The sequence below is a fragment of the Anser brachyrhynchus genome (assembly GCF_964034855.1).
Source record: "Anser brachyrhynchus genome assembly, contig: SCAFFOLD_86, whole genome shotgun sequence".
NCBI lineage: Eukaryota > Metazoa > Chordata > Aves > Anseriformes > Anatidae > Anser > Anser brachyrhynchus.
This window is the reverse complement of record NW_027664065.1, coordinates 618,999-644,000: the sequence shown is the minus strand read 5'-3', so window position 1 is coordinate 644,000 and position 25,002 is coordinate 618,999. Positions and strand designations below refer to the sequence as shown.

Genomic DNA, 25,002 nt, shown 5'->3' with positions numbered 1-25,002 from the left:
CTGGGATTTGGGGGGAGATATGGGGGGGTTGGAGGGTTATGGGGGGGGATATGGGGTTTGGGGGATGATATGGGGATTTTGTGGGGGATGGGGGGGAAATCGGGATTTTGGGGAGGGATATGGGGGGCCGTATGGGGGATGATATGGGGATTTGGGGGGGGGGGGGTCTGGGGGGGTATAAGGGGGAAAAGGGAATTTTGGGGGGGGATATGGGGGGCTTGGGGGGCTATAGGGTGAATTTGGGGGAGTATGGGGGGGTCTGGGGGGTGTGTATGGGGGTTTAGGGGGGATGGCGGGGGGAAATTGGGATTTTGGGGAGCGATATGGGGGCCGTATGGGGGGCATTCGGGGATTTGGGAAGAATATAGGGGGCACTGGGGGATATAGGGGGGATTCGGGGGGGAGATATAGAGGGATGTGGGGGATTTCGGGGGTATAGGGGGGAAATTGGGATTTTGGGGAAGGATATGTTGGCCGTATGGGGGGCATATGGGATTGGGGGGGGGGGGTATGAGGGGTTTGGGGGCAGATAAGGGGCCGTATGGGGGGTATGGGGATTTTGGGGGAGGATATGGGGATTTTGGGGGGGGTTATGGGGGGGAAACTGGCATCAGGGGGGATATGGGGTGATTATGGGGTGGGAATGGGCATGGGGGGAGCATATGGGGATTTGGGGGCATATGGCGATTTTGGGAGGGATGTAGAGATTTGGGGGGAATGTAGGGGGAAATGGGATTTGGGGGGGGTATGGGGGTTTGGGCAATTTGGGGGGGGATTTAGAAAGGGAAGAGGGGTTTGGGGGCAGATATGGGGCCCCATGAGGGGCAGATATGGGGCCCTATGGGGGGATATGGGGGGCAGATATGGGGCCCTATGGGAGGCAGATATGGGGGGGATTTCAGGGGATTTGGGAAGATTTTGGGGGGATATAGGAGGTTTGCGGGGATTTGGGGGGGACATAAGGGGGAGTATGGGGGTTTGAGGGCGGACTGTGGGGGTGCTGGGGCAAGTATGGGGGGATATAGGGGGATTTGGGGGGGCATTGGGGGGTATGAGGGGTTTGGGGGCAGATATGGGGCCGTATGGGGGGGTATGAGGATTTTGGGGGAGGATATGGGGATTTTGGGGGGGGTTACGGGGGGGAAATTGGCATCGGAGGGTGGATATGTGGATTTGGGGGGGGGTATGAGGGGTTTGGGGGCAGATATGGGGCCGTATGGGGGGGATATGGGGAGCATGGGGGGGTAATGGGGGTTTTGGGTGGAATATATGGGGATTTGGGGGGGAAAATGGGGGGTTCAGGGGGAAATATGGGGGGGATGTGCAGGGGAAATGGGGATTTGGGGGCAGATATGGGGCATTATGGGGGGGTATGGGGATTTTGGCGGAGGATATGGGGAGGAAGTGGGCATTGGGAGGGATACTGGGATTTGGGGGGAGATATGGGGGGGTTGGAGGGTTATGCGGGAGGGATATGGGGTTTGGGGGATGATATGGGGATTTTGTGGGGGATGGGGGGAAAATCGGGATTTTGGGGAGGGATATGGGGGCCGTATGGGGGGCATATGGGGATTTGGAAAGAATATAGGGGGGATTTGGGGGCATTGGGGGATATAGGGGGGATTTCGGGGGGAGATATGGAGGGATGTGGGGGATTTCGGGGGTATAGGGGGGAAATTGGGATTTTGGGGAAGGATATGTTGGCCGTATGGGGGGCATATGGGATTCGGGGGGGGGTATGAGGGGTTTGGGGGCAGATAAGGGGCCGTATGGGGGGTATGGGGATTTTCGAGAGGATATGGGGATTTTGGGGGGGGTTATGGGGGGGAAACTGGCATCGGGGGGGATATGCGGTGATTATGGGGTGGGAATGGGCATGGGGGGAGCATATGGGGATTTGGGGGCATATGGCGATTTTGGGAGGGATGTAGAGAATTGGGGGGAATGTAGGGGGAAATGGGATTTGGGGGGGATATGGAGGTTTGGGCAATTTTGCGGGGGGGGGATTTAGGGAGGGAAGAGGGGTTTGGGGGCAGATATGGGGCCGTATGAGGGGTCATGGGGATTTTGGGGGAGGATATGGGGATTTGGGGGGGATATTGGGGGGAGATATGGAGGGATGTGGGGGTTTGGGGGGGTATGTGGTGGATATGGGTGGGATATAGGAGGATTTGGGGGGGGATGTTGGGGGGAAACGGGGATTTGGGGGCAGATATGGGGGGGATATGGGGGGTTACGGGGGGGAAATGGGCATTGGGGGGGCATATGGGCATTTTGGGTGGGTTATGGGGGGGAAATGGGGGGGTATGAGGGGTTTGGGGGCAGATAGGGGGCCATATGGTGATTTGTGGGGGGGTAACGGGGGCTTTGAGGGGGATATGGGGATTTTGGGGGGAGAAATGGGGATGGATATGGGCATTGGGGGTAGATATGGGGATTTTGAGGAGGATGTGTTTTTTGGGGGGGGATACGGGGGGGAAATGGGGATTCAGGAGGAGTATGGGAATTTTTTCAGGGGTACGTGGATTTGGGGGGGGGGGATAAGTGGGTGATATGGGGGTCTGGGGAGGGATCTGTCTATGGGGGAGAGCAGATCTGAAGTCCCGGGGGGGACCTGGGGGTGGGACAGGTTGATAAATGTGGGGACACCGGTGTGTGTGTGGGGGGGGGGGACGTGAACAAAGGGAGGTGACATGGGGTGATTCAGGGGGGTGGGGGGGGGGGAAGCGGGGCCCAAGCACCTCCTCGCAGTACACCTCCATGCAGGCCACGGTGACGCGGCGGCTGTCCCCGACGGCCTCCAGCACGTCTTCGAGGGCGCGCTGCACCAAGCCGGGCTCCCCCTCGCTGCCCAGCATGGTGTGCGTCTTCCCTGGGGGGGGGGGTGGGCACCAGCACCGTGTCACCCCCCCAGGAGGGTCACCGCGGCATCAGGGACACTTGGCGGGGGGGTGACAACGCTCACCGGAGCCGCTGGGCCCGTAGGCGAGGACGGTGACATCGCGGCCGGCCAGGAGGTGGGACAGCAGCGGGCGGACGGAGCCCTCATAGACGGCGGCGGTGGAGCTGGCGGCACCGTAGATGGCATCGAAGCTGAGGAAGGAGGCGTTAGGAAGGGGGTGGGGGGCACCCATGGGTGCCGCCCGCCTTCCCCCGGGGCTCACCGGTAGCGGGAGGGGGCGTTGGGGGGCTCCTCGCGCAGCTCCAGGGTGTGGGAGTCGAGGGGGAGCAGGCAGGGCTCCTCGCCGGGGGGGCCGGGGCGCAGGCGGACGCAGACCTGCACCCGGCGGGGGGGCGCTGGGGGGGCACCAGCACCCGTTGAGGTGGTCCCGGCTGGACGACGAGTCCTCACAGCCCCCTGTCACCTCAGGAAGTGTCCCCCCACAGCCCCCCTGTCCCCTCACAAAATGCTCCCCTGACAGCCCCTCGTCCCCTGACAGCCCCTCATCCCCTCACAAAATGTCCCCCCACAGCCCCTCGTCCCCTGACAGCCCCTTGTCCCCTCACAAAATGCCCCCCTAACAGCCCCCGGTCCCCTGACAGCCCCTCTCCCCTCACCGAACGACCCCTCAGCCCTTTTCCCCCTCACAACCCCTCATCCCCTCACCGCCAGAACCCCCTAAAGCCTCGCACCCCCTCCCCAGAACCTCCCTGAACCCCTCCGGCCGCCCAGATCCCCCCAATTCCCCTCAGATCCCCCCAAATTCCCCCCCCCCGGCGCCCTCAGCCTCCCCGTACCGGCCGCAGCCGCCGCCGCCATCGCTCCCGCCCGACCGTTTGAAGCCGCGCGGCGGCAGCCAATGGGAGGCGAGGAGGTGCGCATGCGCAGTGCGGGCAGCCCGGCGGGGCAGGGCGAAATGGCGGCGGTTGCTTGGCAACGCGGGAAGGGGAGGGGACAAAATGGCGGCGGTTGCCTGGCAACGGAGGGCAAAGAGGCGGGAACAGCGGTGGCGGCGGCGGTTGCCTGGCAACGGGGGCGGGGCGAAGCCAAACGCGCCCAGTTCGTACTGGGAAAGGGCCCAGTTTGCACTGGGACTGCGCCCAGTTTGTATTGGGATTGGGCTGAGGGTCCCAGTTTGTACTGGGAGTGGGCCCAGTTTCTACTGGGACAGTTCCCAGTTTGTGCTAGGATGGGGCTGGGGATCCCAGTTTGTACTGGGATGGGGCTGGGGGTCCCAGTTCATACTGGGAATGGGCCCAGTTTGTACTGGGATGGGGCTGGGGGTCCCAGTTCGTACTGGGAATGGCCCCAGTTCATACTGGGAAGGGGCCCAGTTCCCGACCTCCCGGCGGGCAGTGACCTCAAGGGTGTGACATCAGCAGTGGGGTGCTGATGTCATCATCAGGGCGGTGACATCATCAGGGCGGTGACATCATCGGGGCGGTGACATCATCGGGGCGGTGACATCACGATCCCCCCCCCCCCCAACCATGTCCCCAAGGAGGAGCCGGGCCGTCCCCAAAGTCCTTTAATGCAGCGGCCGGGACAGCGCGGGGGCACCCTGCGGGCACCCATGGGTGGGGGTGACTCCCCTGAGACCCCCAGAGGGACCTCAGGGTGCCCCTAAGGACCCCAGGACCCCCTTGGGACCCCCCAAAGGACCTCAAGGTGCTCCTTGAAGTCCCCAGATTCCCTTGGGACCCTCACAAGGACCCCAAGGACCCCTTGAAGACCCCAGAACTCCCTTGGGACCCCCATAAGGACCTCAGGGTGCCCCCTGAAGACCTCAGGATCCCCCATAAGGACCTCAGGGTGCCCTCTGAAGACCCCAGGACACCCTTGGGACCCCCGTAAGGACCTCAGGGTGTCCCTGAAAGACCCCAGGACTCCCCATAGGGACATCAGGGTGCCTCATAGGGACCCCAGGAACTCCTTGGGACCCCATAAGGACCTTAGGGTGCCCCCTAAAGACCTCAGGACTCCCCACATGGACCTCAGGGTGCCCTATAAGGACCGCTGGAGACCCCAGGACCCCCTTGGGACCCCCACAAGGACCTCAGGGTGTTCCCTGAACACCCCAGGACCCCCCCTAAGGATATCAGGGTGCCCTATAAGGAACCCAGGTGCCCCCTGAATACCCCAGGATCCCCTTGGGACCCCAAAAGGACCTCAAGGTGCTCCCTGAAGACGTCAGGACCCCCTATATGGACCTTAGGGTGCCCCCTGAAGACCCCAAGACCCCCTTAAGGACCTTAGGGTGCCACCTAAGGACCCCAGGATCCCCTTGGGACCCCATTTTGGACCTCAAGGTGCTCCCTGAAGACCCCAGGACCCTCTTGGGACCCCCAGATGGACCTTAGGGTGCTCCATAAGGACCCCAGGACCCCCTTGAGACCCCATTATGGACCTCAAGGTGCCCCCTGAAGACCTCGGGATCCCCCATAAGGACCTCAGGGTGCCCCATGAGGACCCCAGGACTCCCCATTAGGACCTAAGGGTGCCACCTAAAGACCCCAAGACCCCCGTAAGGACCTCAGGGTGCCCCACAAGGACCCTAGAGCCCCCTTGGGACCTCCATACGGACCTCAGTGTGCCCCCAGAAGTCCCCCCGCCCCCACAACCGCCCCAGGCCGCCCCCTAACCCCCCCCCTAAACCCCCCTCGAAGGACCTCAGGGTGCCCCCCCACCCCACCCCACGGGACGCCCACCCCGCAGTGGCGGCGGGGCTCAGGGTGGGTGCCGGGGCGGGGGCCGGAAGAGGCGCCAGGCCCCCCGGCAGATGAGGCCGAACCAGTAGAGCTGGGGGGCCAGGAGGGCGGCGGCGGCGGCGTTGTAGGCAGGGGGCAGCGCCCCCGGCACCCGCAGCAGGGGCACCCCGAGGTGGCGCCCGTAGGCCCAGTACAGGTAGGGGAAGAGGAGCACGCGGCAGCCCAGGAAGGTCACCAGCATGGCCACCCCGTTGAGCTTGTGCAGCGCCGTGTGCTGCCGCTTGTACTGCGGGGGGGTGGGGGGAAGGGGTGAGGGACACGTGGGATGGAGGCCCACCACCGTCCCATGTTCTCCCAGGGACCCACGTGGCGAGGGACACGAGGGGTTGGGGGCCCACCACCACCCCACGTTCTGCTGGGGACATGAAGGGTTGGGGACACAAGGGGTTGGGGACCCAAATATTGAAGGACGCGTGGGGTTGGGGGCCCACCACCACCCCATGTTCTCCTGGGGACCCAGATGTTGAGGGACACGAGGGGTTGGGGACCCACCACCACCCCGTATTCTTCTGGGGACTCAAGGGGTTGGGGACACAAAGGGTTGGGGACCCAAATGTTGAGGGATGCGTGGGGTTGGGGGCCCAGCACCAACCCAAGTCATGCTGGGGACCCAAATGTTGAGGGACACGAGGGGTTGGGGGCCCACCACCACCCCATGTTCTCCTGGGGACTCAAGGGGTTGGGGACACAAAGGGTTGCGGACCCAAATGTTGAGGGACACATGGGGTGGGGACCCACCATCACCCCATGTTCTGCTGGGGACTCCAGGGGTTGGGGACACCAAGGGTTGGGGACCCAAACGTTGAGGGACATGTGGGGTTGGGGGCCTACCACCACCCTGTGTTCTCCCAGGGACCCAGATGTTGAGGGACACGAGGGGTTGGGGACCAACCAAAGTCATCTTGGGGAGCCAGGGGTTGGGGACCCGAGGGTTGGGGACATGAAGGGTTGGGGACCCAAATGTTGAGGGACGCGTGGGGCTGGGGGCCCACCACCATCCCAAGTCATGCTGGGGACTCAAGGGGTTGGGGACCCAAGGGGTTGGGGACCCAAATATTGAGGGACGCGTGGGGTTGGGGGCCCACCAGCACCCCAAGTCATGCTGGGGACCCAGGGACTGGTGATGCAAGGGGTTGGGGGCCTGAATGTTGAGGGACACGTCGGGTGGGGGCCCACCACCGTCCCAAGTCATCCCGGGGACTCAAGGGTTGGGGACCCGAACGTTGAGGGACACGTGGGATGGAGGCCCGCCACCACCCCATGTTCGGCCAGGGTTTGGGGACCCAAGGGTTGGGGACATGAAGGGTTGGGGACCCAAATGTTGAGGAACATGAGGGGTTGGGAGCCCACCACCACCCCACGTTCTTCTGGGGACCCAACAGGTTGGAGACCCAACAGTTTGGAGACCCAACAGGTTGGAGACCCAAGGGGTTGGAGACATGAGGGCTTGGGGGCCCACCACCATCCCCTGTTATGCTGGAGACCCAGGGGTTGGGGACCCAAGGAGCTGGGGACACGAGGGGTTGGGGGCCTGAATGTTGAGGGACATGAGGGGTGGGGGCCCAGATCTTGAGGGACACGAGGGTTTGGGGACCCACCACCACCCTATGTTCTTCTGGGGACCCAGGGGTTGGGGACCCAAGGAGTTGGGGACCCAAATGTTGAGGGACACGTGGGGTTGGGGGCCCACCTCCATCCCATGTTCTCCTGGGGACCCACGTGGTGAGGAACATGAGGATTTGGGGACCCACCACCATCCCGTGTTCTCCCAGAGACCCAGGGGTTGGAGACCCAAATGTTGAGGGACACAAGAGTTTGGGGACCCACCACCACCCCACGTTCTTCTGGGGACCCAAGGGGTTGGGGACACAAAGGGTTGGGGACCCAAATGTTGAGGGAAACGAGGGTTTGGGGGCCCACCACCACCCCATGTTCTCCCAGGGACCCAGATATTGAGGGACACGTGGGGGTGGGGACCCACCACCACCCCATGTTCTTCTGGGGACTCAAGGGGTTGGGGACCCCGGGGCTGGAGCCCCCCCGGCCACCCCATTGCCCCCCCGGGGCCGCGTTTCGGGGCTCACCAGGATGAGGACCTTGCCCAGGCAGACGAAGGGGGTGCTGAGCTCCGCCATCAGCAGGCAACCCAGCAAGAAGTCGCCCTTCCCCTGGCGCCACAGCTGGGGGCGGGGACACAGGGACAATTGGGGACACGTGGGGACATTTGGGGACACTTGGGGACATGTGGGGACACGGGGACATGGGGACATGGGGACATAGGGACATGGAGAAGCCAACAAGCACCATGACTCCGTGGTGGACCTCCATGAGTAGCTCCGTACCAAGGAGGTGTTCCACCACAAGTGTCCCCAAGTGTCCTCAAATGTCCCCAAATGTCCCCAAGTGTCCCCATGACCACGGAGAAGCCCACAACAGCGTGGTGGACCTCCATGAGCACGTCTGTCCTCATGGCCACGGAGAAGCCAACAAGGACCACAGTGTGGTGACCTCCATGAGTAGCTCCATCCCCAGGTGACCTTCTTCTACCCCGTGTCCCCAAATGTCCCCAAGTGTCCCCACGGCCACGGAGAAGCCCACAAAAGCGTGGTGGACCTCCATGAGCATGTCTGTCCCCGTGGCCACGGAGAAGCCAGCAAGGACCACAGCGTGGTGACCTCCACGAGTAGCTCCATACCCAAGTGACATTCTTCCACCCCATGTCCCCAAGTGTCCCCAAGTGTCCCCATGACCACGAAGAAGCCCACGAAGGCGTCGTGGACCTCCATGAGCACGTCTGTCCCCGTGGCCACGGAGAAGCCAACGAGGACCACAGCATGGTCACCTCCACGAGTAGCTCCATACCCAGGTGACGTCCTTCCACCCCATGTCCCCAGGTGTCCCCAGGTGTCCCCAAGTGTCCCCGTGACCACGAAGAAGCCCACGACACCGTGGTGGACCTCCATGAGCACGTCTGTCCTCATGGCCATGGAGAAGCCAACAAGGACCACAGCGTGGTGACCTCCACGAGTAGCTCCATACCCAGGTGACGTCCTTCCACCCCATGTCCCCAAGTGTCCCCAAGTGTCCCCAAGTGTCCCCGTGACCACGAAGAAGCCCACGAAGGTGTGGTGGACCTCCACAACCACGTCCACACCCAGCCACCATCCCTCCACCTCCACATCCCCACGCCGTTCCCGTGTCCCCACGCCGTTCCCGTGTCCCCACACCATTCCCGTGTCCCCAAGGTGTCCCCCCCGGTCCCTGCCCCCACTCACGGTGGCCACAGGGAAGCAGACGAGCACCATGGCGGCATGGTGGACCTCCATGAGCATGTCTGTCCCCGTGGCCACGGAGAAGCCAACAAGGACCACAGCGTGGTGACCTCCACGAGTAGCTCCATACCCAGGTGACGTCCTTCCACCCCATGTCCCCAGGTGTCCCCAGGTGTCCCCAAGTGTCCCCGTGACCACGAAGAAGCCCACGAAGGTGTGGTGGACCTCCACAACCACGTCCACACCCAGCCACCATCCCTCCACCTCCACATCCCCACGCCGTTCCCGTGTCCCCACGCCGTTCCCGTGTCCCCACACCGTTCCCGTGTCCCCACACCATTCCCGTGTCCCCAAGGTGTCCCCCCCGGTCCCTGCCCCCACTCACGGTGGCCACAGGGAAGCAGACGAGCACCATGGCGGCGTGGTGGAGCACCATCAGGAGGTCCTTGCGCAGGTAGGCGCCAGCGGCTGCCCGCAGGGATGGCGGTGGCCCGGCTTCGTGTCCCTTGACGCGCCCACGGTGCCAGTGGCACAGGAACATGGCATAGACATCCTACACAAAGTAGGGGACGGCGAACTGGGGGTACACCCCCGCCATCCAGTGCCTGCAGGGGGGCGCGGCGAGGACACCGGTGTCCTCGGAGGGCACAGGGAGAGGGTCTCGGGGGGACACGTGGGGGGAGGGGCTTGGGGGCGGCACGATTTGGGGGCACGGACAGCCAGGGATTTGGGGAGACCCCAATTTGGGGGACCTAGACACCCAGAGATTTGGGGACACCCCGATTTGGGTGACCCAAGTGTCCCAGGTGGCTTTGGGACACCCCAGTTTGGGCACCCAGACACCCAGGGACTTGGGGACACCCCAATTTGGGGCACCCAGACACCCAGGGATTTGGGGACACCCCGATTTGGGTGACCCAAGTGTCCCAGGTGGCTTTGAGACACCCCAATTTGGGCACCCAGACACCGAGGAAATTGGGGACACCCCGATATGGGGCACCCAAACACCCAGATATTTGGGGACACCCCGATTTGGGTGACCCAAGTGTCCCAGGTGGCTTTGGGACACCCCAATTTGGGGCACCGAGACACCCAGGTGTGGGAAAGGAATTCGCAGGTGGCTTTGCGCTGCTTCACACATCCCTGAATTAGAGATAATGAGGAAACAAGCGGTAGAAACAAAAACTTGAGCAAGGTGGAGATAAAGTAAATTGGCTACAGTGTTAAAGATGAGCTTTGGGCAGTGGCCAATTGCTGGCTGGCTTGAGGTGCGTGTCTGAGGGTCTCTAACCAATTGTATGACAGATTCGGGCGCGTGGACAGCGCGTGGGGCTACGGGGAAAGTACATGCAGTAGTGAAAAAGGGCAATAAACGTCTCCAGTTCAAGAGCCATCAGGAGTCTGGGTCTTGCATCCCTTCAAATGGTGACTCCGACGTGATCAGGGAGGAGCAGCGCTGCACGAGCGTCCGAAGGGAACCCAGCCGAATGAGTCAAGCTCGCAGCTGGACTGCAGCTTCAACCCCGGGACATCACCTGAAGGACAGGTGAGGGGCTGGGCATTGATCATGGCAGAGGATCTTTCGGCAGAGGAAGAGGCTATAGTGAAACTGCTAATGCAACTCCTAATAGACAGGGGAGTAAAAAATGATCCGTTTAAAATAAAGCTATTATTGAAATTTTTGCAAAAACAAGGGCTCCCCTCAATGGCTTCCACAGTATTTGATGTAAAAACTTGGGACCAAGCAGAGGAAAAAATATGGGAAGCAGCGTCCAGTGGGGATACTAATGCTGCTGAGGTAACGGCTACGTGGCGGCTGGTGACTGAGACTTTAGGATTGTGGCAGGCAGAAAAGGAAGTACAGAACGCCGCTGCCCAGGCAATAACAGCAGCCGAACCGAGATCAGAGCCTGCAAGGTCACCAGAGCGGTGCGATTTGATAGACCTGGGGGATGACAAGGAAGAGAGCCACGGACCGCCGCCGCAGAGCCCCTCCCCGCTGACCCCCTTGGCTCCCACCTTGCCTACCCCCGATAATGCCTCCCTGCAGGCCTGAGCTTTCGACCCGCGGGAACGATGGGAGCTAGTGCGCCGGGAAGCGCTAAAGGACGGGGACGCGGTAGGAATGCCTTTCCCGGTGCAGGTGCGACCTAATGGTCCAAATGAATATCATGCCTTCCAATGGGACCTAATTAAAGAATTAAGAAAGGCTGTGACTACATATGGATTACACGCACCATTTACTCAGTCATTGTTAGAAAATGTTATGACTGGTCAATTGTTGGTGCCGTACGATTGCCGTCAGATAGCTGCGCTAATTTTAACGCCAACACAAAAAATACTCTGGGAGCAAAAATGGAAAGAAGGGTGCGAATTAGCCGCCCTAGGTAACATAGAACGGCAGCCTGGCGACTCCCTCCGGGGAGCTGGGATCCCACAGTTGATGGGGACCGAGCCGTTATTTGATCCGAGATTGCAGGCTAGGCTCAACGATGCCGTCCTGTGGCAGTCCGCGTCTCTGGCCCTCCAGGCTATGCTGAAGTTGCCTGAAGTTGGAAAAGTCCAGCCATCATTTACCAGCATTAGGCAACAAGTTACCGACCCTTATATGCAATTCATTGATAGATTGCGAGACGCTTTGGGCAAACAAATTGACAACCACGAGGCCAAAGAGGCCCTTATGCTAAAACTGGCAGTGGACAATGCAAACACAGACTGTAAGAAAATACTCCAAGCCCTGCCTGCTAATACTACATTAGTACAAATGATAGAGGCACGCAGTTGAGTTGGATCCATAGAACATCACAGTGCCGCTTTGGCCGGAGCTTTTGGTGCTGTGCTTCAAATCGGAGGTAAACGGTGTTCCCGCTGCCAAGCCACGGGACATTTTGCTGCTGAATGTCCACAGCGAGGAGCGGGAGGGGGGACGTGGTAACCCTGCTCCTCCCGCTGCTTGCCCACGGTGTGGCAAGGGATGGCACTGGGCTAGCCAGTGCCATTCGAAGCATAATGCAGAGGGAAAACCTTTACAACGGCGGCGGGGAAACGGGAAGCGGAGCGCGAAAAGGCAATAGGTGTAATTGTTAATGGTTTCTGAGATATGGTTTCCAAAGGATAGAGTTGAAATGCAACGCTAACGCAGGGTCCAGCGCCACCTGCACCCCTGCTGTCACCTCCGAGCACCCGCACACCCGCCCCGCCGCCGGCTGCTGCGTTTCTCAGGTTTGAGCGCACGCCCGCGCGCACCGGGCGCTGCCATGTTCCGCCCGCTGCTGCGCCCGGGCCCTCCGCCCCGCGGGACCCCGCTCACTGCCGCCCTCCGCCGCCGCCGCTGCTGCCCCCCGCCATTCCCCCCACCCCCGGGCCGGCTCCCCCTCAGCCTGCCGGCCCCTCTGCTGGTGCTGCGGGCCGCCGGCGGCAGCTCGGCCGAGGGTGTGGGTGGATCCCCTGAAAAGGCAGCCACAGATCTCAGCAGTGAACGCAAACTCAGTAAATCCCAGCAGCTGAAAAAAGTTTTCAAAGAATATGGTGCTGTAGGGGTTTCATTCCACGTTGGAATTTCACTAGTATCTCTAGGAATCTTCTACCTGGCTGCGTCAAGTGGCGTGGATATGACTGCGGTTCTCTTCAAACTTGGTTTCAGTGAGTCATCGCTGCAATCTAAAAGGGCTGCTGGTACAGGCACATCCCTGTTGGCATATGCTATTCACAAATTGTTTGCTCCAGTACAAATAATTTTTGTGCCAGCGATACAGATGGCAACGTTTAACAACAGGAAAACATCACATTGTTCCTCATCCAGCTAAATTAGACGGCTAAGCACCTGAACGTGCTTTCTCACAAACCACCGTGTCCCCTGCTCACCACCTTTGGGTTTTTCCAACTAAGACAAGAGTTGCTGTTGTAACATCACAATTTGCGTGAATAACAATCTGTGTAGCTCAAAATATTACACTGTTTCTCTCTCTTGGGGTAGAATATTTGCATTGTGCCAAATGCTAGTAGATATTTTCATATATTTTCTATGCTTTGTGATACCTTAATATATGCAGATTTTCAGACTTGTGTCCTCTTGTGTTAGAGATAAAAACCATAAATGATGGAGAAATTACATTGTGAATGTGTCTTAGGCTGTTAAATATTTGTTTTTCAGTTGTTTTTTTTTTAATGTATGTATTTAAGTAAATTTGTTAGCATATTTTTGACAATTTATATTCATAAATGTTTTGAAGTAATTGTTTCAGGGAAAGTATCTGTGCTGCACTCTCAATAAAAATGTGCTAAATAAATAAAAAAAGAAGAGAGAAAAAAAGAGAAAAAAAAAGAAAAAGAAGGAAAAAAAAAGAAAAACCTAGTACCTTTGAATATTGTATCGGACTCGCAATATGCTGTAAGTGTCGCTCAGCGCATTGAGAGGGCCAATTTGAGACATATCCCAAAGGAAAACTTGTTTCTAAAATTTAAAGAACTGTTATTTTTGGTAGAGCAGCGAGTGCACCCATATTGTATTATTCATATGTGGAGCCACACCATGTTACCCGGTATTTTTGCAGAGGGTAACGCACATGCTGACCAGCTAACTAATATGACCCTGACTGCCCTGGTGCCTAAGGTGCTGGAGCAAGCATGGTTATCCCATGCCTTTTTCCATCAATCCGCCAAAGTCTTGGCGAAACATTTCACTATATCGATCGCTGACGCCAAATTGATTGCCCAAACATGTCCTGACTGTCAACAACATGTTTTGACCCCATCTTTAACGGTAAACCATAGAAGTCTACGGTCCTTACAGTTATGGCAGACTGACGTGACGCATATTCCAGAATTTGGTCGCTTGAAAAATGTTCATGTATTGGTAGATACTTTCTCTCATGCTATTTGAGTGACAGTTGCGGTGGGTGAAACTAGTCGCCACGTCCAGGCTCACGTCCGTGTTGCTTTCGCAGCGCTAGGCATCCCAAAGGAAATAAAAACCGACAGTGGCCCCGCCTATACTAGTCACTCCCTTCAAACCTTTTTTCAGACTTGGGTTATCTGACACACCACAGGCATTCCTCATTCCCCCACGGGTCAAGCCACTGTTGAGCGCACACATCGCACCTTGAAAACACTGCTAAATAAACAAAAAGGGGGAGACACCCAGGAAACACCACAGAACAGGTTGGGAAAGGCACTTTACGTAATAAATCACCTATCATTACCCTTTCCTCACAAAGAGGTACCGCCCACAATAAAACATTACAAAAGTATGAATTCCACACTGTCACGGGTGCCACAGTCAGAGCAGGCCTTAGTAATAGTAAAAAATTTAAATACAGGTCTTTGGGAGGGTCTTTGGGAGGGACCCCAGCCCTAATAACTTGGGGTCGAGGGTATGCCTGTGTCTCCACAGGTCACGGACCAAGATGGGTACCAGCAAGGGAGGTAACGCCACGGTTGGCCTCCTCCTCACAATCGCCGCTGTCATCGATTATTGCCAGCCCTGGGTCTCCATCCAACCACGCTGCAACATCTGGGTCACCCTCGCCAACATGACAGGACAAGAAGCGATGTGCCTGTCCCGGGCTAGTGCTAACGAGCCATTCATGACATGTCTGGTGGGGAACCCGGCAGATAACAAAGACTGGACTGTCTACTTGCCGCAAGCGCCCCTAGAGCCACAGGAATTAGATATCCTGGGATGTGAAACAGCAACAGCATGTGTAAGGTTTAATTTCTCAGGCAAAAAAACAAATCATGAAACAAATGGTCAACGCCACACTTGCTCCTTATTGCAATGCATCTCTTTGCTGTAATTATACAAAACTATAATAGCATCATTCCTTGCGTCAGGAGCCGCTCTGCTCGGCTGTGGGATCGACTGTGGAATGCCCCTAGGTGCACCCCCAGCATTTTTCCTCGGAGGGGTCTCCACTCTCAGCCGCTCACCACGGGAGTAGACAAGGGCCTCCTGAAGCCACGGACAAATTATTTTAAGTGATATTTTCTTGTGGTATGAATGAGAAGTGCAAGAGGCCTCTTTGCGTGATTGTGTGATTGTGCTGTGCGAGTGAGATGCAGCATCACTGCGAAACAACATCCCTAGCGCTTAGTGGCTTGTTGACTGATGTAGATTCTAGTAGGCACGCTACTTTACAATTGTAATCCTGCATGTGATTTTCACCCTGTTGCTTATTGTACCTTGCTTATTGCAATGTCTGCAGTGATTGATAGAAAAATCTATAGAAAGCATTTGGTTGGTTGAAAATAAAAAAGGGGGAATTGTGGGAAAGGAATTCGCAGGTGGCTTCGTGCTGTTTCACACATCCCTGAATTAGAGATAATGAGGAAACAAGCGGTAGAAACAAAAACTTGAGCAAGGTGGAGATAAAGTAAATTGGCTACAGTGTTAAAGATGAGCTTTGGGCAGTGGCCAATTGCTGGCTGGCTCGAGGCACGTGCCTGAGGGTCTCTAACCAATTGTATGACAGATTCGGGCGCGTGGACAGCATGTGGGGCTACAGGGAAAGTATATGTAGTAGTGAAAAAGGGCAATAAACGTCTCCAGTTCAAGAGCCATCAGCAGTCCGTGTCTTTCATCCCTTCATTAAGTCACTGCTACAGCAGCACCAGCATAACCTGAACCCTCTTACCTCTACAAAATCCTTAATTTCTGCTGGGCAAGACCCTATTCCCTCCCCCAAATCTCATGTCTCTCCTGACCAGGGTTTCTCCTGACCTCCCCATATCAGTCATCTCATTGGGATCAGCTTTCTGATGGCTATCATGATCTCAGCGTATCCATCACACCTCTTGTTGGCTACTCTATTTCTGAGAAAAGCGGCACTTAAGACACGATGGAAAATGACAAAAAAGTCCATCAGAGCACCCTCCACAACGTGCCCAGCAGCTCTGCACCTCCAGAAAAGTGTGGTTCCTGCATACAAGTTTTCTTTCCAGAACGGCTCCTATGGGTCGAGGGTAACTTTTCCCAGGCACTCACTTTCTCAAGCCACACCACTCTTGCCCGCAGGCCCCACGTGTCTCTCCAACCCTCCCCTCTTCCCCTGCAGTAGTGGCACCTCACCGCAGCAGGTTGGTGCGTCTCCAGGCTCAGGGGTGTTTCCTGAGGGCCTGCCCCGTGTGGGGAGTGGCGGGGAGGAAGAGAGCAAGGTCAGCTCCTGGGGCATGGCTGAGCACAGCCCAGCCATCCCGCACCGCAGGCAGGCCCCTTCTCCCAGGCTGAGGCACACATGCAAGGTGGACACTTCTCCATCAGCCCAGCTTCACGCAGGGACCTTCAGCCCTGCCCCAGATCCGGGACTCATCACTTCCTCCTTGTCCACCCACAGACATACATTGCTTTCCATCTGGGGACTCAGGCAGGACTTTAAGGATCTGCTAAAGCCCTGGATTTCCTTGTTTCTCACAGCCTTCTCACAAGTCTTTCTCCTGGCCCTCCCCGCTGCCCAGCACTGCCTCTCAGGTGGCACTCAGTGACCCTTCCCTTCAGAAGGGCCTTTGGGCTTCCTCAATTGTCCTGGTGCTTATTAGCACCTTCCTGGCTCCTTCCAGAGCTCAGAGCGAGCTTTCTTGTCCAGCATGGGGCCCTGCACTGGCTCTGGCTGGGACGGAGTTACTCTCTGCAGAGCAGCCCCTGTCGTGCTGTGTTTTTGATGTGACCAGAGCAGTGTTGGTCACCCACGGCTGTGCTCGCTGTTCCTGAGCAGTGCGTGAACAGCACCAAGGCCTTCTCTGCTTCTCACTCTGCCCTACCAGCGAGTTGGTTGTGGGTGGGCAAAAGGCTGGGAGGGGAACCCACTGTGACAGCTGACCCAGCCTGACCCAATGGATGATCCATGGCACATAACATAGTGCTCAGCAATACATGTTGGGATCATCTTTCCAAGACAAGGTGGCAGTTTCTCAGAGACTGCCTGCACAACGGTCTGCTAGTGGGAACTGATGAGTTACAAAATGTTCATTATGTTTGGCGTTTGATTTTCATTTCTTTCTTTTTTCTTTTCCTTTCCTATCCTTATGTGTCTTTCTCTCAATCTGTGAGTTTTACTTATTTATGGTGTTCCCTCCCCTCTGCCCTCTAGAGGAGGAGGAAGGAGGCAGCTCGTGCATGTTGCTGCCTGGGGTGAGCAAGGAGGAGGCTGGCTATGGTGCAAGGAAATGGAGGTCGGTGAAGCTGCAGGAGCCCTGGTCTCTTGTCTAGGAGATCCCCAGCACAGAGTGCCTGTGCCCCGCAGGGCCAGCCCCGCTCCCCAGGCCAGCACAAGAGGCCTGGCCCAGGCACAGAGCAGCCTGCCCCGAGCAGGTGCCTACACAAAGAGCTTACTCTTCCTCCTTTACCCATCTGTGCAGGCCCAGAAATGCTGCCCTGCTCTTTCCCAGGGCCATCCCTGCTCCCAGAGAGCCTTGCCCAGGGCACTGTGTCCATGCTGGCCTGGCCGGCCATTGCTGCTTCCCTGCCATGCTCCCCGCCAGGCCCTGAGCTGGCGGTGCTGCTGTGCAGAGTCAGGGGCTGTTGTGCCCTGAGACCCTGTGGGGACCCTCCCCTGCCCGTGCTGCTCAGGGTGCTGGACAAGAGCTGCACCAGACCTGGCCCACGAGGCTTCAAAGAAGGTCTCCTCAATTACAATGCAGTTTTATGGGCCTTCGCTTGCTGGCTCTTCACCACCTCCCCTGGCATTGCAGAGCCCTCCTTAGCCCACAGAGTTCTCTGATTCGCCTTTCCCTTTGCCAAAATCTTCTTTGGATGGTCACTAATTTTATGAGGTTTTAATCACTACCCAATGAGCACATTGTCCCAGGGTTCCCCTGATCTCTCCTGGCACCTCCAGATTCCTCTCCAGGCTGCCATCATCAATCCACCCCACTGCAGGGTGCCTAGTCCCATGAAGAGGAGTCCGAGACCAGTTGTTGTCTGATTAGACAGGTGAGGCCATAAAGGGAGCTCTTGGTCCAGTCCTTTGCTACTCACACACCGCGCTGGGACTTTCAGCCTGTGTCCTACACTCCATGAAGAACCCCAGAAAACAGAAGAGCACGGAGAAAACCCTTGGCTCTGTTCCTAACAGCAGCATTGGAAGAGGCATCCAGGCTTCTGGGTTTGCCCTGCAGAGCCCCATTTGTTACTGCCGTGGCATCAGGGAGGGCAGCTGTGACACGGGGCTGCACATTGCCTGCTGCTGCCTGCTGGGACAGGGATGCCACTGCAGAGACAACAGGACTGTCACCAAGGTACACAAGATCTGAGGGCTAACCCATGTACAAGAGCACAAGAGAACAATGAGGAAGCCAAAAGAAAGCAGCAGTGAAAAGGCCACGTCCTGCTGCTGGCCATGGCCATGGCTCCAGGGAAGCAGCAGCCCCGACCCAAAGGCAGCAGAGAGGCAGAGCCCAGCGGGCAGTGAGGGGCAGCCCCGAGGGCCACCGGGGCTGCTCCTCCATGTGGCAGCTGGGCTCTAGGCCCTGAGCCCCACCTGCGTGCTGGGGCTGCTCCCCCAGCTCCAGAGGAGAAGGGACAAGATGGCAGCTGAGACCAATGAAATTCTGATGACTTCGATATTGGGTTTATCTAATAAAAAGCAGTGCTTTATCAGAAAATAATTAACCTGTAGGAGGCTAAGAATAGTATTTTATAAATCAGAAAAAAAAAAAAGTTAGAGAAAATAACAGTACGGATAGATAATAATAAAAAAGTATGTAATTTTTTTTTTCTGAGAAAAGCTGGGATTTCTGATTATAGGCATATTATTCTAGGCGAATATGCTGAAAATATGTGTATTCAAGCAGTGTCCTCACTGCATCCCTTAGTTCCTGGTTCTTCATGCAGTAGATAAGGGGGTTCACTGCCGGGGGCACTACTGAATACAGAACTGTCACGACCAGGTCCATGGATGGGGAAGAGATGGAGGGGGGCTTCAGGTGGGCAAACATGTCTGTACTGACAAACAGGGAGACCACAGCCAGGTGAGGGAGGCACGTGGAAAAGGCTTTGTGCCGGCCCTGCTCAGAGGGCATCCTCAGCACAGCCCTGAAGATCTGCACATAGGATAACACAATGAAAACAAAACAACCAAATACTAAAGAAGAACTGAAAACAAGTAGCTCAAATTCTCTGAGGTAGGCATCTGAGCAAGAGAGCTTGAGGATGTGGGGGATTTCACAGAAGAACTGCTCCACAGCATTGCCTTGGCAGAGGGGCAGGGAAAATGTACTGGCCGTGTGCAGGACAGCATTGAGAAAGCCACTGCCCCAGGCAGCTGCTGCCATCTGGGCACAAGCTCTGCTGCCCAGGAGGCTCCCGTAGTGCAGGGGCTTGCAGATGGCAATGTAGTGGTCATAGGCCATGATGGTGAGAAGGGAATAGTCTGAACCAAAGAAGAAGACGAAAAACAGGACTTGTGAAGCACACCCTTGATAGGAGATGGCCCTGGTGTCCCAGAGGGAATTGGCCATGGCTTTGGGGAGAGTGGTGGAGATGCAGCCCAGGTCGAGGAGGGCGAGGTTGAGGAGGAAGAAGTACATGGGGGTGTGGAGGCGGTGGTCGCAGGCTACGGCGGTGAGGATGAGGCCGTTGCCCAGGAGGGCAGCCAGGTAGATGGCCAGGAAGAGCGCGAAGTGCAGGAGCTGCAGCTCCCGCGTGTCTGCGAATGCCAGGAGGAGGAACTCGCTGGTGGAGCTGCTGTTGGGCATTTTCTGACATTGGCCACAGATGTCTGTTGAAGAGGATAAGGCAGAAAAAAGTTAGAAGAGACTTCAGTGAGGAAAACCTATCACAAAACTTAGAGCAACCCACGCCTGAGCCTCTCTCTTTGCAAGAGAACATTTCTGCAGCTCTATCACTCGAGTCCCAGCTGATGCTGTCTGAGAGTGGCACTGGGAGCAGGGATTGCTGTGGGCTCCAGAGGAGTCCCTCCTGCCGTGAAGCAGGCGGCAAGCAGGACCATGGGGGAAACTCAAGTTCAGTCCACTTATCAGATCCATGAACTTTGCAGTGTTGTTGCAAAGTACACCTCCAACCACAGTGTGGAGCAAGGCAGATTTTCTTTTGCTTAGGGCAATGATCACACTCTTGTGTTTCCCAATAAATGGAGACAGCTTAAAGCCCCAGTCCCAGTGCAGCTGGACAGAGTCCTCACCTTGTCTGCAGGTGCATGAGCAGGATCTCAGCTTTTCTCTCTTCGCCAGGGCTGCAGATGCCTCCCTCCAGCTGCCCACAGACAGCCGTCCAGCAGCACGGACATGGCCTTAGCACGGAGGTGTCTTTTCCTTCGGGCACCTGGATAACACAAGGATGCCATGAGAGAGCTGCATCCTGCTGGAGAGCAGCCTGCACACCAGGAGGATGCCCCAAGGACAGAGATGAATATTTGCAAGCTGGGGTGTCCCAGCATCCCAGCTGCACCCCTGCAGTGTCTGGAGCAGGCTTGGCCACTCTGCTTTTGGTTTACTAGGGGCAGCTAGGTTATGACACTCCAAGGGGCTTCTGCCAGTCTTCCTCACCACGCAGTGCAATCCAGCAGGACTCTCAAAGCCCACTGCATTGCCCACTGCCCTCCCAGAAACAAGACCCAGGAGGAGACCCTTCCAGGACGTGCAGCTGCATGGCCCTGCAGCCAGACACTTACCTTGTCAAGGGCTGTGCAGATTTCTCCTGCAGTCAGCTCTCAGCATCCTCTCACTCCCAACTGCCTCCAAGCCCTCTCTCCTTCTCTCCTCTCTGTGTCTCTGCTGCGGTCTGAGCCCCCAGCCCTGCTGCGCTGTGCAGAGGAGCTGCTCCTGGGCAGAGCTGTGTCTCTGCACCAGGGCCCTCTTGCCAGGAGCGCTCTCTGTCCCAGGAGCCCGGCCCAGCTCAGCAGCAGAGGCCCAGCCCAAGGCATTGGAATCACCCCTCTGGGGGCTTTGGTGATGAGCCCACGAACCTCAGGCACTGAGAGCAAACTGAAGAAATCTCTCAAGAAGTCCAAGTCAGATGCAAGTTTCCTGCAGTGTCCCCCTGAGGGCCAGCACTGTTGGTCTCATCCAACATGAGCCATTCTATGATTCTATGGTCTCACAAACTATACCTCAAGCATAACTCCCATCCCATTAGCCATCCGGTGGTCTATCACCTGACCAGAAGAGAAGGTGCCTCACCATCATCTTCAATGCTATGTGCATGCTTCTGGCCTTTACTGTCCCTATCTGTGCCACATTCCTCCTGCTGGTCCGTCAGCTCCAGAGACAGAAGTGACCTCCCAGCCTCCTTCACAGCCATGTGCCTCCTGCAGGCCCAGCAGATCCTGAGGCACACCTGACCTCATCACAGCATTCCCAGCCAGCTCCTCCCTGTGGCCTCTGATCTGACCACATACCTGTCACCTCACACGCCTCTTCCAATGCCATGGGACTGCTGCAGGACCTCACAGTCCCTGCCCTCCCACAAGGGGACAAAGAGCTGAAGTTAGGGGTAGCAGTGGGGTTGAAGATGAGGTGTGCTGTGTGCATGGTGGGGGTCTTTGCGGGTTAGATGATCAGGTTAATGTTTAGGGATTAGAGGTCACCCTCCAGGGTTAAGGGAATGGCAAGGGCATCAAGGGAGGGATTGGTGTTCTGCTCAAGGTGCCTGCTCAAGATTTGGGATAAGGACAAGTTTTGAGGCTTTTAGTTTAGATTTGGTTAGAGGGCTAGGGTTAAGGCTGGCATTTTAATCCTTCGTTAGGCTTAATCATCCTTGTGTTTACCCTTCTTGTAGAAGATGCCTTTTACATCTGCCTTTTCAAAATCCTGAGCAACGTCTTTCCTTTATCTGGCCTTTCCAAGGTCTTTGAGAGAGGTCTTATGGTTACATCTGCAGCTCCACCAGCACCTCTCTCATCCTTCCCACACCACCTCTAAGCAACCTGAGGGCTGACCGGGAGAATGATGTTGGTTTGGGAAAGGACTTGGTTAAAATCTCTGAGGAGGAAGACCAAAAGTTCTTCTCTCTACAAAGAAACTTTTATGCATGCCTATGAGTATGTCCTGTTCCTGTGTGGAAAGACTAATATTATGATTACTGTAAAAACAATGCTGTAACAAATGCTTGAAGGGAATAAGATACTGATTTCTTTTTTTTTTTTTTGACTTGGTGATTGTATTAGTAGCTTCTGTTATGCGCTGTTATGCACTTCACACACAGTGATGATGGTGCCATAGAAAAGAGTGACACTCATGAGGACAGAAGAGCAGGTCGATAAGGCCTTGGGTCTGCCAACACAGGACGCACACACATGAAAACTGCATGATTTGAAAGAGGAAGATTGGATCCAAAATACAGATTATGAAAGCAAAACCATGAGTATCACTGTGGCACTGCAGGAGAGCTCCAGCAATGGGGCAAAATCACTGAAGAGGTTCATGACAGTGGGGCCACAGCACTGTAGCTGGGAGGAGGAGAAATAATTACTGTACATGAGAGAAATTCCCCTGGTTCAGGTACAGCTGCCTTCTGGAGTCAGACCTTCCACTTCATGAGCCTTGCAGAGAACAGGGATGGCACACAGCCCAAGACAAGGGGAAATGGTTTTAAACTAAAAGAAGGGAGATATAGATTAGAGGTTAGGAGGAAATTCTTCACTCAGAGGGTGGTAAGGTACTGGAACAGTTTGCCTAGAGAGTTTGTGGATGTTTCTTCCTTGGGGATGTTCAAGACCATGTTAGATGAGACCCTGAGCAACCTGATCTAGTGGGTGGTGTCCCTGCCTATGGCAGGGGGATTGGAACTAGATGATCTTTGAGGTCCGTTCCAACTCAAGCCATTCTATGATTTTATGATTGTACTTCAGAGGAAAAAACAAAACAAAACAAAACAAAACAAAACAACACAAAGCATGGTAATTGGCTTCAGAATACTCAGTGATCCAGTTCGTCCATGCGATAAAAAAAATCTAAGCAGCAGGAAGGACACTGAAATGTGGCCTAACAAGAAGGAGGCTCCAGATCGCTGGTGTAGAAACAGCATTTTTGTGCCATGACCAATGCAGTATATGCTCCAGGAAAAGGCCTGCACCTGAAATAAAAGGCCTAGGCCAGCACCAGTGCAGCACAAGCTTGAGATCTGGGTGCATGTGAACCTAATGGAACCACAGGATCTTTAAGGTCCCTTCCAACCCAAGCCCTTCTATGATTCTGTGCTTAGCAGCCCTGTACAGCCCCTGCGGGGCCCAGCCTCAGTTCATGCCCCCCAGCTTGTGCTCCAAAAGTACTCCCCTAGGTCCTGCGTCACTTGTCCCACCTGAGTGCCTTGGCTACCCCAGGGCATCCTGGAGGCAGTGGCCACCTCTGAATAGAGAATTGAAACCAGCCATAAAAGTAGATCTAGGAAACAATGGAAACCTGTGCATAAAAGGGCTCTAAGTAATAGCTGAAAGAGTCTTTTTTGGCAGCACCACCAGCTTTTTTTCTATGAATTTTCTTGATTTATTCTCTCTCTCTTTTTTTTTTTTTTAAATTGACGGCACTGTGAACAAGTACAATCAACCAAATTACGCTTTTTCTGTGAATAGCCTTATGCAAACATTTACCAAAATATATTTCCCAACTTTTTTTTTTCTTCTTCCTCTGCTTCCTCTGTCTTCAAGCAGAACTCCAAGGAAAGAAGTCACTGAATTAAAGAATAACTCCCGTTTAAGAGATCAAGATTGAGAAATGTGTTCAATGCTATCATAAAGGAAGATAAAAAAGAGGGTCGACAGTGTTAGCCCAAGTGCCCATGACTGAAGCGTGCTGCTGGTAACTGGCTGGCAGGAAGACTTTCATAGAATCATAGAATATCCCAAGTTGGAAGGGACCCATAAGGATCATCAAGTTCAACTCCTGGCACTGCACAGGTCTGCCCTAAAGTTTAGACCATGTGACTAAGTGCACAGTCCAATCTCTTCTTAAATTCGGACAGGCTTGGTGCAGTGACTGCTTCACTGGGGAGCCTGTTCCAGTGTGCAACCACCCTTTTGGTGAAGAACCTCTTCCTGATGTCTAGGCTAAAAGTCTAGTCAAAGTCTAGCCCCTTTTTGAGGGACCCCTTGAGGGACTTTGTTCCACTAATGTCCAGCCACCTTCCTTCCCCCAACATCATCCCCTTCTTCAGTCCAAATATCACCAGTCTGGCTAAAGGGAGACTCCAGGAGACCATGGCAAAGGCCTTGCTAAAGTCCAGGTTCACCACAATGCCTTCTTTCCCCTCCCCTTCTGTTTCAGCAGTTCCTTTGTTTCCTCCATGTCCCTGAAGATGGCTGTGGCAGGACTTTCCCCACCACGTTCCCAGGGGTAGAGGTGACAATTGCAATTCTGCCAATCCTTTTTCTTGCCCTTCCTGAAGATGTGTTTGATGCCTGCCTTTTCCAAGTCCCCAGAAATCTTGCTGATCCAAATGCTTGATGGCCTGGTCCAGAAAGGCAGGGTAGTGTGACATAGCAGAGAGGGGCATCTGCAATGAACGTGTGCAAGGGGGGTGACAGAAATCTCACAGGGACACTGGGGGTTGTTTCTGGAGTCACACAGGGCAATGGCAGGGCTCTGTGAGGTGTCCACATCTGAGCTTGCCTCATACACACAGGGCTGTTGAGAGATATGACTCTCTGCCTTGCACACCCATGCACAGTGCAATGCACTATTTGCAGTGTCCCTCTGGCTCCTGCAGCCACTGCCAGAGGCTGGGAGGCACCTCAGCCCTGCAGTACCTCACCGTGCTCTTCCCTCGTCTGAGATACCCCAGGACATGAGGAATGGGCACAGGGACCGCGGTTCAAGGAAGCACATCCCAGAGCTGCCTTCAGGTGGCTTCCCAGGGGACGTTACTTAGTCTTGTGACACTATCTGCCCAACTGGCCTTCGTGACACTTGTAGGAATAGCTGATGGACTTGGTGCTCCATCGTGTTCATCTCTCCACATGCATATGATGTGCCTGCTGGCACCAGCACTGGGTTTCTCTTTCCACATCTCCCATGCACATACATGCCCTGATCTTCTGGAAAATCCTGTCTCCCAGGGAGCATTTCCCAAGTG

At 55.8% G+C, this 25,002-nt stretch overlaps 3 protein-coding genes across 4 annotated transcripts in view; all 3 read right to left on the bottom strand.

Annotated features, from left to right (window-relative positions):
• Positions 1-2,614: 2,614 nt before the first annotated feature.
• On the bottom strand, positions 2,615-4,357 carry LOC308186390 (kinesin-like protein KIF22; the record flags this gene model as incomplete). The annotated part of the gene is made up of 4 exons (XM_080608535.1): positions 3,739-4,357; positions 3,165-3,297; positions 2,966-3,093; positions 2,615-2,872 (listed from the first exon to the last, which is right to left on the bottom strand). Coding segments are annotated over exons 1-4 (604 nt in total), but the record flags the coding sequence as incomplete, so codon positions are not given.
• Positions 4,358-4,455: 98 nt separating this feature from the next.
• LOC308186391 (ceramide synthase-like) lies at positions 4,456-9,626 on the bottom strand. The gene is made up of 4 exons (XM_080608536.1): positions 9,367-9,626; positions 7,794-7,889; positions 5,080-5,935; positions 4,456-4,913 (listed from the first exon to the last, which is right to left on the bottom strand). The coding sequence occupies exons 1-3, from the start codon at positions 9,520-9,522 to the stop codon at positions 5,669-5,671; spliced, it is 519 nt and encodes a 172-aa protein (XP_080464662.1). The 5' UTR covers positions 9,523-9,626; the 3' UTR covers positions 4,456-4,913; positions 5,080-5,668.
• Positions 9,627-14,979: 5,353 nt separating this feature from the next.
• The window catches only part of LOC308186415 (olfactory receptor 14C36-like), a 294,878-nt gene continuing 284,855 nt past the window's right edge, over positions 14,980-25,002 (bottom strand). Inside the window, exons 2-3 of one of the 2 annotated variants that reach the window (XM_080608556.1) lie at positions 20,117-20,256; positions 14,980-19,693 (exon numbers count right to left, since the gene is read on the bottom strand). In XM_080608556.1, the coding sequence (XP_080464682.1) occupies positions 18,726-19,670 (945 nt within the window). In that variant the 5' untranslated portion in view covers positions 19,671-19,693; positions 20,117-20,256 and the 3' untranslated portion in view covers positions 14,980-18,725. Of the gene's footprint in view, positions 20,257-21,113; positions 24,878-25,002 lie in introns of those variants that run through there. The other variant, XM_080608555.1, reaches the window with a different exon arrangement.

What these genes read in the sequence shown, in the direction of transcription:
- LOC308186391 (XM_080608536.1), bottom strand. Translation starts at nt 9,522, where the DNA reads ATGTTCCTGTGCCACTGGCACCGTGGGCGCGTCAAGGGACACGAAGCC. An exon ending in TCTGCTTCCCTGTGGCCACC is followed by an intron (nt 7,890 to 9,366) that starts GTGAGTGGGGGC and finishes CCCCGCCCCCAG; the next exon opens with CTGTGGCGCCAGGGGAAGGG. An exon ending in TGGGCAAGGTCCTCATCCTG is followed by an intron (nt 5,936 to 7,793) that starts GTGAGCCCCGAA and finishes ACCCCCCCGCAG; the next exon opens with TACAAGCGGCAGCACACGGC.